The sequence below is a fragment of the Rhinoderma darwinii genome, chromosome 3, assembly GCF_050947455.1.
Source record: "Rhinoderma darwinii isolate aRhiDar2 chromosome 3, aRhiDar2.hap1, whole genome shotgun sequence".
NCBI lineage: Eukaryota > Metazoa > Chordata > Amphibia > Anura > Rhinodermatidae > Rhinoderma > Rhinoderma darwinii.
The window spans coordinates 188475020-188488886 of record NC_134689.1 but is presented as its reverse complement, the minus strand read 5'-3'; the positions used below and the strand labels follow the sequence as shown (position 1 = coordinate 188488886).

General features: G+C 43.6%; 1 protein-coding gene across 1 annotated transcript in view; it reads left to right on the top strand.

Moving 5' to 3' along the window:
* Positions 1–13867, top strand: part of SLC13A1 (solute carrier family 13 member 1) — a 79130-nt gene that overhangs the window by 51390 nt on the left and 13873 nt on the right. The window contains exon 12 of the mRNA XM_075855053.1: positions 2216–2319. Coding sequence (XP_075711168.1) covers positions 2216–2319 — 104 coding nt within the window. The remainder of the gene's footprint in view (positions 1–2215; positions 2320–13867) is intronic.

The window sequence follows — 13867 nt, the reverse complement described above, 5'->3', positions numbered from 1 at the left end:
GTTGAAAAATTGTAACTTGAGACCATACATTTTTAGGAAAATAGCACTTGATTCCGAAGCCCCAAAAACGTCAACTCAGAGCTATACAAAATGAAGATTAACCCCTTAATGACCGCCGATACGTCTTTTTACGGCGGTCATTAGTGGGCTTTATTCTAGAGCGCCGCTATTCTACATCGCTGCTGTAGAATAAAGTAAACAGAGCAGGGAGCCGTGAAATCTCCCTGCTCTCAGCTGCCAGAGGCAGCTGAGGGCTGGGGGCGTCCCTGCTCTGCCGGGTGAGATCGATATTAGTATCGATCTCACCCGTTTAACCCTTCAGATGCGGTGCACAATAGCGAGCACCGCATCTGAATGGTTTTGGAGAGAGGGAGGGAGCTCCCTCTCATCTCGCTGACACCCGGCGATAAAATCGCCGAGTGTCTGTGTCTTCTATGGCAGCCGGGGGTCTAATAAAGACCCCCAGGTCTGCCTGGAGCGAATGCCTGCTAGATCATGCCGCAGGCATGACCTAGCAGATGCCTGTCCGTTTTAAACGGACAGGCAGTAATACACTGCAATACAAAAGTATTGCAGTGTATTATAATAGCGATCGGAGGATAGGGAAGTCCCCTAGTGGGACTAGTAAAAAAGTAAAAAAGTTTAATAAAGTTAATTAAAAAAAAAAGTGAAACAAAAAAAATGAAAAACCCACTTTTTCCCCTTACAAAATGCTTTACTATTAAAAAAAACTACAATAAAGCAAAAAAGTTACACATATTTGGTATCGCCGCGTCCGTAACGACCCCGACTATAAAGCTGTTACATTATTTAACCCGCACTGTGAACGCCGTAAAAAATAAAATAAAAAACAATGGAAAAATTGCTGTTTTCTGTTAATCCTGACTTTAAAAAAATGTGATAAAAAGTGATCAAAAAGTCGCATCTACTCTCAAATGGTACCAATAAAAACTGCAAGTCGTCCCGCAAAAAACAAGACCTTATACAGCTATGCCGACGCAAAAATAAAAAAGTTACAGCTCTTCGAATGTGACAATGGAAAAATTTAAAAAATGGCTTGGACATTAGGGCTCAGAATGCAAGCAGGGGGAAGGGGTTAAAGAAAAAATATGCAGATAACTAATAAGGATAAAACATGTAATTACATACTGTATGAAAGTTAGAAAGAGCTGCAGGAAGCTGGTGAATAACTTTCTATGTTGAGACAGCAGCTTCTTAAGGGTATGTTCACACGGCCAAATTTCTGTCGTATACGAGCCGTATTATGCCTCGTTTTACGTCTGAAAATACGGCTCCAATACGTCGGCAAACATCTGCCCATTCATTTGAATGGGTTTGCCGACGTACAGTGCAGACGACCTGTTATTTACGCGTCGTCGTTTGACAGCTGTCAAACGACGACGCGTAAAAATACAGCCTAGTCAAAAGAAGTGCAGGACACTTCTTTCAGACGTTTTTGGAGCTGTTTTCTCATAGACTCCAATGAAAACAGCTCCAAAAACGGACGTAAAAAACGCCGCGAAAAATGCGAGTTGGTAAAAAAACGTCTGAAAAGCAGGGTCTGTTTTCCCTTGAAAACAGCTCTGGATTTTCAGACGTTTTTGTGGACTACGTGTGAACATACCCTAAGGGCTCTGTACAGTACACAAAGCATAAAGATAAAATGTAGCCACCCTCACTTGGTGTCCAAAGGAACAGCTGGTTGAGACCAGTACAGTACATGTAACATACAGGCGCTGCTACCCAGCATAAAAACACATGCACTACAATAATACAGCATCCACTGATTGCCTCTCCTTGCCCCAATGTGATGTCCTGATTGACTATGGCAAGCATTTTAGTTCCGCAAGAAGAAAAACCTCTGCCCCTAAGAGTTCAATCTTCCATCAGATTTATCTAGTTCTGAAACATTGACCCATGTTAGACCCCTTTCCCACGATTTTCGGAAGATCCGCTCTCATGTACATCTTTTTTCATAAAAGAGTATTGGATCTCGACAAAAGTATACATTGCCTAAAAGTGTGGATACATTCCCTAAAATTTCAGTGGGAATATTTTCCCTTGTGCTGAAATCCGATCCTCTATTTAATTAAAAAAAAGAGGTGTGGGAAAGCAAATCCTCCGAACATGATGTGAAACGGGCCTAACTAACTAAATGTTTTATGTTTTTATAGCATTGTAGATGTCCAGAGCCTTTTATAATCTTTATTTCTAGGTACATGGGCTATGCTACTGATTCAACAGCTGCTTTGCTTTTGGGAATGCTTTTCTTTATCATCCCTGCATATCCGTGGAAAAGAGAGACTGCTGGCAAAATCAGTTGAGTATTCTCTATAAAATTTATAGACAAAATGCTTTGGACAAATGCTTGACAAAGATCCCATAGAGACGGATCGAAACGTTGCCCGCCTGGGGTGAATAAACACACCACTTTTTTTCACCAATTTCCTTGGAGTGCTGCCTCTTCATTTTTTTGGATTTTATATATATATAGAGAAAGATGTAGAGCGCAGTAACGGCACCAGGACTTCAAGGTAGATGAAAGCAAAAGTGGATTTATTTCACCTCAACACAGCAACGTTTCGGTTCAACAGGAACCTTTCTCAAGCCAGATGGCTTGAGAAAGGTTCCTGTTGAACCGAAACGTTGCTGTGTTGAGGTGAAATAAATCCACTTTTGCTTTCATCTACCTTGAAGTCCTGGTGCCGTTACTGCGCTCTACATCTTTCTCTATTGGATTTTGGGGAATTGATTCACCCCCAGGTAACGAGCACATGGCCTGATTTGTTGTAGCATTGGAGTGCTGTGTTCATCCACCCTGGACTGTATATATATATATATATATATATATATATATATATATATATATATACAGTGAAGGAAATAAGTATTTGATCCCTTGCTGATTTTGTAAGTTTGCTCACTGTCAAAGACATGAACAGTCTAGAATTTTTAGGCTAGGTTAATTTTACCAGTGAGAGATAGATTATATAAAAAAAAAAAAAAAACAGAAAATCACATTGCCAAAATTATATATATTTATTTTCATTGTGCACAGAGAAATAAGTATTTGATCCCTTTGGAAAACAAGACTTAATACTTGGTGGCAAAACCCTTGTTGGCAAGCACAGCAGTCAGACGGTTTTTGTAGTTGATGATGAGGTTTGCACACATGTTAGATGGAATTTTGGACCACTCCTCTTTGCAGATCATCAGTAAATCATTAAGATTTCGAGGCTGTCCCTTGGCAACTCGGATCTTCAGCTCCCTCCATAAGTTTTCGATGGGATTAAAGTCTGGAGACTGGCTAGGCCTCTCCATGACCTCAATGTGCTTCTTTTTGAGCCACTCCTTTGTTGCCTTGGCTGTATGTTTCGGGTCATTGTCGTGCTGGAAGACCCAGCCACGAGCCATTTTTAATGTCCTGGTGGAGGGAAGGAGGTTGTCACTCAGGATTTGACGGTACATGGCTCCATCCATTCTCCCATTGATGCGGTGAAGTAGTCCTGTGCCCTTAGCAGAGAAACACCCCCAAAACATAATGTTTCCAGCTCCATGCTTGACAGTGGGGACGGTGTTCTTTGGGTCATAGGCAGCATTTCTCTTCCTCCAAACACGGCGAGTTGAGTTAATGCTAAAGAGCTAAATTTTAGTCTCATCTGACCACAGCACCTTCTCCCAATCACTCTCAGAATCATCCAGATGTGCATTTGCAAACTTCAGACGGGCCTGTACATGTGCCTTCTTGAGCAGGGGGACCTTGCGGGCACTGCAGGATTTTAATCCATTACGGCGTAATGTGTTACCAATGGTTTTCTTGGTGACTGTGGTCCCAGCTGCCTTGAGATCATTAACAAGTTCCCCCCATGTAGTTTTCGGCTGAGCTCTCACCTTCCTCAGGATCAAGGATACCCCACGAGGTGAGATTTTGCATGGAGCCTGTGACGATCGCCGATCTCAGGTCACGTCACAGGGGTGAACTACACTACTGAGTTTATTAATTTACCTCATAAATCCACGCCCACCTACTCTAGATGACAGGATTATGCTAAATTACTCCCGTAGTTTCCAACACCCCAATAATTTATACCACAGTATGCTACCACCACCTATACTTATCTAGGCAATAGGGGCCTAAGTCTCTATGTTCCCTTAACACCAGTTCCTATAACACAGGTTATCTAAATTGCACCTAAAATACAGGTAACGTTCCTCACCTTCGGAAGATTAAGTTCTGTAAGACTACAAGGAAGAGACTTATAAATATTTCAGATTTAATACACAATAGTGCAGTGCAATACATAAAATAGTTGTCAGAATAAAAGATAAAAAATATACATACAGTTACAATGCAATCAAACAGTTTATGAAAATAAAAGGGATAAAAGAAACAGAACAAAACCTTACTGATGTACAGCGGCGATATCCTGGCTGTGGGGACAGCTGAAAATATGGGCAGTCACTCCAACCGAGATATGGATCCCCAACGACTGACACTGACCCTCACTTCTCATGGCATTTTAAACCCAGTTTTTTCCCTCCAGTTCACTGGCTGGTGATGTCACTGAGAGGAGGCTGTTCATATGATAATGAAGGGTACTCCTCCCATTACACAGTTGTATTTCTATAGAGAAACATATAAGTGGTCATGTGTCCTTGCAGGAATCCCCTAGAAATATAATATTACCTGCATTCACCTGTGCAGACATTTACCAACCAGGGCATATCAAACACCACTATAATAGGCCCATGTTTTTAGCCAATAGCCAATCCCAGGTAGTTCCTCTGAGTGTAGGGATCTGAATTTGACATATATATGAGGGCTATTTTCCCTGATCATAACTAGCTATGTGGGTCATTACAAATATAAATTATGACGGGGTTTGCCTTGATGTATCATACTTTCTTTGAACACCATGCCATTCTCCCATGTTTCTCCTGGTCCACAGACAGACACACCACAGGCAACCATTTGCATAGCTTTAGATGTTTGGTCAGGATGTTTGGTCAGCCCTAGTGACAAATCCTTAATCAGCACATCTCGCACCTTGGTGAGGAAAGAGCCAATTAAACATTTGTCAGACAGTGGACATCCTTTGATGGCCAAAGATCTGCATTTCCTATGCAAATCAGATGTATCTTCTGTGTCAGAGGGAGTTATGAAATTACCTCCTAGTAACCTACTTTTGATTCTCTTACCTATAACACCACACCTCCCCCCTTAAGACATGGCATGGGATCATTGATATAGCCATCAATATCCCAAGCCGATCTCCGCAGCTTCCCCCTGGCGCGATAACCCATCTGCGTTGCCATGCTCACTGCCCTTTTTGTGCTGGATAGTGAAATCATATTGTTGCAAGGCTAAACTCCATCTCAGCAGCTTCCCGTTATCACCTGCTACCCTGTGCAACCAACTAAGTGGGTTGTGGTCGGTCACTACGGTAAATCTGCGCCCATAGAGGTATGCCTGTAATTTCTGCAAGGCCCATACAATGGCCAAACATTCCTTCTCTACAGTGGCATACGCAACCTCCCTCGGTAGAAGCTTTCTGCTCAAATACATTATTGGATGTTCATGCCCTTCTGGATTTACCTGGCTGAGCACTGCGCCTAGCCCATAGGCGCTGGCGTCAGTCTGCACCACAAACTTACGAGTGAAATCCGGGCTTTGCAAGACTGGGGAGCTAGCAAGGGCAGCTTTTAAAGCTGACAGAGAACTCTCGCAGTCGGCAGTCCAATTAACTATTTGAGGCTGTTTCTTCTTTGTGAGGTCTGTCAAAGGTTTTGCTAGGGAACTATAGTTAGGAACAAACTTTCTATAGTATCCTGCGGTCCCCAAAAAGGACATAACCTGTTTTTTGGTCTTAGGAGTGGGCCAGGCAGAAATTGCATCAACCTTTCCTGGCTCTGGCTTTAGTGTCCCTCCACCCACCTTGTGCCCGAGGTACTGCACTTCGGTCATGCCGATTTGACACTTTCCAGGCTTGATGGTCAGTCCTGCATCCTGGATACGCCTGAGCACCTGTGACAGGTGGGTCAGGTGATCCTCCCAGGTCTGACTGAATACAGCAATGTCATCCAGGTAAGCGACAGCAAACCCTTCAAACTTCTCTAACAGCTTGTTCACCAAGCGCTGGAATGTGGCAGGAGCATTTTTCATACCAAAGGGCATTACCTTGGACTCATATAGTCCAAAGGGGGTGATGAAAGCGGACCTCTCCTGCGCTTCCACGGACATAGGGATTTGCCAATACCCCCGACTTAAATCCATAATTGTTAGGTACCGGGCACCGGCTAGCTGATCCAAAAGCTCATCTATGCGGGGCATTGGATACGCATCAAACACAGTGATGGTATTCAACTTCCTGTAGTCCACGCAAAATCGTGTTGTCTTGTCCTTTTTGGGGACAAGCACTACAGGTGATGCCCAGGCACTTTGAGACTCCTGGATCACGCCCAGCCCTAACATTTCCTCTATTTCTTTCTTCATGTCAGCCCTCACTTCTAGGGAAACTCTATAAGCTGCTTGCCTAACAGGTTGGTGATTCCCCGTGTCTACATGGTGAGTTGCTAGCGGAGTTCTCCCAGGTCTCCCTGTAAAAGTGGCAAGGAAGGGGTTAAGTACCTCCTGCAGCTGGAACTTCTGACCCTCAGACAGCTGTGAATTGACTACGGCATCCTCAATGGATCCTATCTCCTTTGCGGAAGCCACTAAATCCAGCAGTGTTTCACTTTCTCCCTCCTCTGGCAAACTGCAGACTGGCAGAGCGCACATATCCCGGTCATAATGCGCCTTGATCATATTCACATGAAAAACTTTGTGTTTCTTGCGAACATGATCGATCGTGACTACGTAGTCCACATCGTTGAGGCGTTGATGAATTGGATATGGGCCTTCCCATGCCGCCTGGAGTTTGTTTTGGGTCATAGGGACCAGTACCCATACCTTCTGACCCACCGCATACACTCTCTCTCGGGCATTCCTATCATACCACCTCTTCTGACTTGCCTGTGCCTGCACCATGTTCTCATGTACTAGGCCTGTCAGTTCCTGCATCCTCTCTCTGAATTTCAAGACATAATCTATCACAGAGACCTCTGGTGTAACCAATTCTCCCTCCCATGCTTCTTTCATGAGATCTAGGGGTCCCCGTACCCTCCTTCCATACAGGAGCTCAAAGGGTGAGAAACCGGTTGATGCCTGCGGTACCTCTCTGTAAGCAAATAGCAGGTGCGGGAGATAACGCTCCCAGTCTCGCCCTTGGGACGCCACAAGCATTCGTAGCATCTGCTTGAGGGTCCCGTTAAACCTTTCACACAGACCATTAGTCTGAGGATGGTAAGGGCTGGCCACCAGGTGTTGCACCTGTATTTTCTTACAGAGGCACTGCATCAAATTTGACATAAACTGGGTCCCCTGATCTGTGAGCATCTCCCTGGGAAATCCTACACGGGAAAATATGGTCAGAAGGGCGTCTGCTACCTTATCAGCCCTGATGGAGGATAATGCTATGGCTTCTGGGTAACGTGTGGCATAATCCACTACCGTCAGGATAAAGCGCTTTCCAGAACTGCTGGGTATGGCCAAGGGCCCTACCAGATCCACAGCAATCCGTCGAAAAGGCTCATCAATTATGGGCAAAGGAATGAGGGGGGCCCGGTGCACAGGTCCCGACTTCCCCATCCTTTGGCACACATTACAGGAACGGCAGTAATCTGTCACATCATTCCCCAGGCCAGGCCAGTAAAAGTTGTGTTTTAGGCGACTCTTAGTCTTACTTATCCCTAGGTGACCAGCTAGTGGTATTTCATGAGCCACCCGCAGGAGTTGTTCCCTGAACTGACGTGGCACCACTAGTTGCCTGTCTTTTAATACATCCTGCTGGGGGTCAGTGGAAATACTTTGTCTATACAGTCTCCCCTGGTCCCAGGTTATTTTTTCAGTGTCCCCCTCCTCTGGGGTCCGATCAGCCAGCTGTCGCAGCTTCTGCAGACTATCGTCAGTGTGTAGGGCCGTCTGAAACAACTGACATTCTGCGTCTGTACTGGCTGATAGCAACACATTCTGACTAACTTCTGCCGCTGGCTGCGGGCTGTCAGCTGTCCCCACTTCCTCTGCAGCAGACACAGTAGGGGGCCCAGAACCCAGGTTTGTGTTACAGGCACCCTGACTGCGCGTCACAGGAGAAATGGACACAACCTTCTCCCCGTCTTGGTGAACTGGTGTGTGTGTGCATGTGACAGGGATTTCATGCATGTTTATGACGTTTCCCGCTACTAAATCTACACACAAATCATTATCTGACGCTATACAATCACCTACATCATTGCTAGTTATACAGTCTATATCCAATGCATTGTTAGATGAGTCTAGGCTATCACTAAGCACAGTAACATTATGTAAGTCTATAACATTGCTGGACACAGGGTCATCACATTCCATAGTATTGACAGTTTCATTATTATCATATACTACCTGCGGTGACACACATGGGGCAGCAAGTACGCTAGAGTCCTCCTCAAGGTCTGAAGAAATATATCTGGAGACTAAACGTCCCAGATCGGTTCCTAGTAACACATTAGTGGGGATTTTATCCGTCACTCCCACATCCATCATCCCTCTTCCCGCCCCCCAATCCAGGTAAACTCGTGCCATGGGTAAGGCCGGGATCAGACCACCAACTCCAGAAACAGTTAGAGTTTTTCCTGGGATAATGTCTTCTGAAGAAACAAGCTCTGGGTGGACAAGAGTCATTTCGGCACCAGTGTCCCTCAGTCCCATGGTAACCGTCTTGCCCACAGTGACCGCTTGTAAATTGTCACAAGATGCCCTCTCCCTCCCACCCACAAACAAAACTGCTGGGGACAAAATAGATGGTTTGGGCAAAGGGGTAGTTTTCCTCTTCTCTGGGCAAGCAGTGCTGATATGCCCCACTTGGTTGCATCCAAAACACCTGCGATTATCAACAGCAGGCCTGGGAAGTGGGGCAGGGGCAACACCTCCTGGTGATCTGCGAGTAGGGGCAAAAGTGTTAATAGGGGGCTTTCCCCCTTTCCAGCCTGGAACAGCAGGCTTTCGCGCCTCTGGCGCTCTGTTGGCGGCATATACATCCGCTATCTGGGCAGCTTTATCCAGGGTCTTGGGCTCACGGTCCAAAATAAACTGTCGTACTTCCATAGGACAGGTGTGGAGAAACTGGTCCATGATCATCAGATCCTCCAAATCTTCAAAAGTGTTGACAGCTAATCCCTGCGTCCACTGCCTGAAGTGGATCTTTAGTCCATCGGCCAGGTCTGAGTAACTGTCAGTACCCGTGCGCTGCAAAGCCCGAAATCGTTTCCTGTATACATCTGGGGTGAGGTTAAATCGTTGGATTAAGGCCTTTTTAATAGCCTCATAATCTTGATCGATAGTTGTGGGCAGGGCTGCAAACACCTCCAGAGCTTTGCCTTTCAGCCCTGGAGTCAGATACTTAGCCCAGTCTGCAGGTGGCAGTTGGAATTGTCGGCAGACCTTTTCAAAACCTTTTAGATAAACATCCAGATCGCCGTCTTTCTCCATGACAGGGAAACGCTCTAGACGGGGTTTAAGGTTTACGGTGTCCGTGGGCTCACCCTGAGGTGAGGATGAAGCACTTGGCAGCTGCATTTGGGTCAACTTGAGCTGGTACTCCCGCTCTGCCTGGCGTTCTGCATACTCTCGCTCCGCTTGACGTTCCGCAAACTCTGCTTGGCGTTGTGCAGCTTCTCGCTCTGCTTGGCGCTCTTGCATCACCAGTTGCATCCGCATATTCGGATCACAGTTGCCAATCTGCTGGAGGATTAGAGAAAGAGAAGACTCCATACCGTTTTGAGACCTGGTACTGCTGGTACTGCCATGCCCAGCCAGTTCCTGACTGGAGTCTCCTGTCCGTTCCTCTGAAGCTGAAGTTTCCTGCTCTGGTCCCTCGGAATGGTGGAGCTGTGTATCATCTGCCACCAACGCTAGGATCAGATCCGCTTTACTTTTGTTCATTCCGTCCAGCCTTCTCTCCTCACAGAGGACTAGCAGTTCATCTTTCCTCTTATTTCTATACACCTCTGCCATCTTATCAGTGGTTTTTTCAAAATAAAAGAAAGAAAAGAAAAAACAAGAAGGGGAAGGGAAACTGTTTTGCACGTGTGTATGTTAGCTGACAAATAGTATGCACTGAGTTCTTCCTTGTGGACTGTTGTATTATTTTCAAAGATACTCCAGCCCTTAAGTGTAAAGGTTAATTTCTTAAACAAAACACTTAACGTCTTTAACAGTGTAAATGACAATAACACTATCCCACCGCTGTGCCACCAATCTGTGACGATCGCCGATCTCAGGTCACGTCACAGGGGTGAACTACACTACTGAGTTTATTAATTTACCTCATAAATCCACGCCCACCTACTCTAGATGACAGGATTATGCTAAATTACTCCCGTAGTTTCCAACACCCCAATAATTTATACCACAGTATGCTACCACCACCTATACTTATCTAGGCAATAGGGGCCTAAGTCTCTATGTTCCCTTAACACCAGTTCCTATAACACAGGTTATCTAAATTGCACCTAAAATACAGGTAACGTTCCTCACCTTCGGAAGATTAAGTTCTGTAAGACTACAAGGAAGAGACTTATAAATATTTCAGATTTAATACACAATAGTGCAGTGCAATACATAAAATAGTTGTCAGAATAAAAGATAAAAAATATACATACAGTTACAATGCAATCAAACAGTTTATGAAAATAAAAGGGATAAAAGAAACAGAACAAAACCTTACTGATGTACAGCGGCGATATCCTGGCTGTGGGGACAGCTGAAAATATGGGCAGTCACTCCAACCGAGATATGGATCCCCAACGACTGACACTGACCCTCACTTCTCATGGCATTTTAAACCCAGTTTTTTCCCTCCAGTTCACTGGCTGGTGATGTCACTGAGAGGAGGCTGTTCATATGATAATGAAGGGTACTCCTCCCATTACACAGTTGTATTTCTATAGAGAAACATATAAGTGGTCATGTGTCCTTGCAGGAATCCCCTAGAAATATAATATTACCTGCATTCACCTGTGCAGACATTTACCAACCAGGGCATATCAAACACCACTATAATAGGCCCATGTTTTTAGCCAATAGCCAATCCCAGGTAGTTCCTCTGAGTGTAGGGATCTGAATTTGACATATATATGAGGGCTATTTTCCCTGATCATAACTAGCTATGTGGGTCATTACAAATATAAATTATGACGGGGTTTGCCTTGATGTATCATACTTTCTTTGAACACCATGCCATTCTCCCATGTTTCTCCTGGTCCACAGACAGACACACCACAGGCAACCATTTGCATAGCTTTAGATGTTTGGTCAGGATGTTTGGTCAGCCCTAGTGACAAATCCTTAATCAGCACATCTCGCACCTTGGTGAGGAAAGAGCCAATTAAACATTTGTCAGACAGTGGACATCCTTTGATGGCCAAAGATCTGCATTTCCTATGCAAATCAGATGTATCTTCTGTGTCAGAGGGAGTTATGAAATTACCTCCTAGTAACCTACTTTTGATTCTCTTACCTATAACACCACAGAGCCCCAGATCGATGTAGATTGATAGTCATTTTGTATGTCTTCCATTTTCTTACTATTGCGCCAACAGTTGTCTCCTTCTCACCCAGCGTCTTACTTATGGTTTGTAGCCCATTCCAGCCTTGTGCAGGTCTATGATCTTGTCCCTGACATCCTTAGAAAGCTCTTTGGTATTGCCCATGTTGTAGAGGTTAGAGTCAGACTGATTAATTGAGTCTGTCGACAGGAGTCTTTTATACAGGTGACCATTTAAGACAGCTGTCTTTAATGCAGGCACCAAGTTGATTTGGAGCGTGTAACTGGTCTGGAGGAGGCTCAACTCTTAATGGTTGGTAGGGGATCAAATACTTATTACTCTGTGAGCAATGCAAATAAATATATATAATTTTGACTATTTGATTTTTTTTATTTTTTTTTAATATAATCTATCTCTCACTGGTAAAATTAACCTAGCCTAAAAATTCTAGACTGTTCATGACTTTGACAGTTGGCAAACTTACAAAATCAGCAAGGGATCAAATACTTATTTCCTTCACTGTATATATCTTTAAATAATATAATTTGTAGCAATTTCCAAAGCAAATAGAAGGAAAATTATGTTCATGGTGTTGGTTATCTGGTTCCTGTGTTAGAAACCATGCACCATTAATATATTGCAGTGATTTTTGTTAAATAGAACTGAAAAAACTTTGCAATAAACTTTATTTGCATATTTTGTCCTCAAGCTGAGATATAACGCTAGAAGGATGTGTTTGTTTACACACAAATCTTTGTTTATGCAGCAACCCCGATATTGAGCTGATCGCCAGGGGTTTGGATGCTATTATTGCCAGGTGAACCTGCCAGTGACTACACATGTAATAGATGGACACACTTTTTTTTTTTTGCATTATTTAATCCCTAGTGAAGTCAATAGAGAAAATTGCACAAAACACAAACATACCATGACATGGAAACTGAATTTCTTTGTATCCTATTGTGTAAATGGAAATTCTTGAAATCTTTTTCACTACTAGAACACTTTTGAATACAGTGGCCAATACCTGGGAAAGCTAGCAAATCGTAATTTACCCTTAAATGCTACTGTATGTACAACTTCACAACCACATTTTTTTATTGTCTCAATGCATCGAGGGGCAGCATTGTCTGGTTTTATTAAGAACATTAAAAGGTTGCGAAAGTGAGTAATTTTATACGTAGCTTGGCACAGGGGTGTGAGTACATAGAGAAAAAAGAGTTTGCAAATGGATGAGGGAATTTGAAATGGTCTAACACTTCTCTGATTAAGGTCCAGTCCACCCTGTCAAACGCTTTCTCCACATCTATGCCTAAGAGGACAATTTGTTTCTTGTGATGTTTGGCGATTTGTAACACATGTAAAATGCGCATGGAGTTGTCTTTACCTTTCCTCTTTGAAATAAAACCAACTTGTTCAGGGTTAGTTAGTGCGGGTATGAGATCTCATAATGTCTGAGCTGGTAGGTTTGTAAACATTTTGAGCTACAACAAATATTCTCTATAAATGGAACCTGGCTAAATTTTAGGATATATTTTAGTTAAAAAAACGTTCATACCACAAATCCAACTTCCCTTTCCAATGACCTGCATCATCGATCACCATCTTGGCATTAAAATTAGCTCCAATTGGAATGACATATATGTAAACCACTTCTCCCCAAAACAAAATCTATTATAGACTCGTGATCAGCCCCTTGAGACACTTCCGATCCGTTTATCTTCTTTCTTCCTCCAACTTCAGAGAATCTCTGGTTTGACAAAAAACGCTGCAAAAGTTTTACCATACTCACGAAACACAAACATCAAGGTTTAATAGGCTTCCTTAGCATCTATATCATAAACTACACAAATTGTAGAGTGGGATCGCACAGATCCCAATAAATGCTCGGTTTATTTATAAGAAAACATTTCACCTGTCCCACTTTGTTTGCTCCTGTGGAAGCTCCAATCCTAAATGACATTAACAAAGCCAGTTCAGAATATGGGAACCTCTTAGAGACAAACTAAGTCACACCTCTTCATCTATCATGAAAGTAGCAGATTTCTTTGAAATGCATTTCCCTAAAAACTCCCTCTAATTTCCTAGACACACCAACATGGGTTCTCAATTAATTTCTTCTTTTTATGACCATAGCTCCATCTGACTCAAGTATACGAGAGATGACAAACATGGAGAAACGGATAACATGAATAACCCCTTAAGACACTTGTTAGCCGCGGTCTACAAACACTTCCAATTGCAA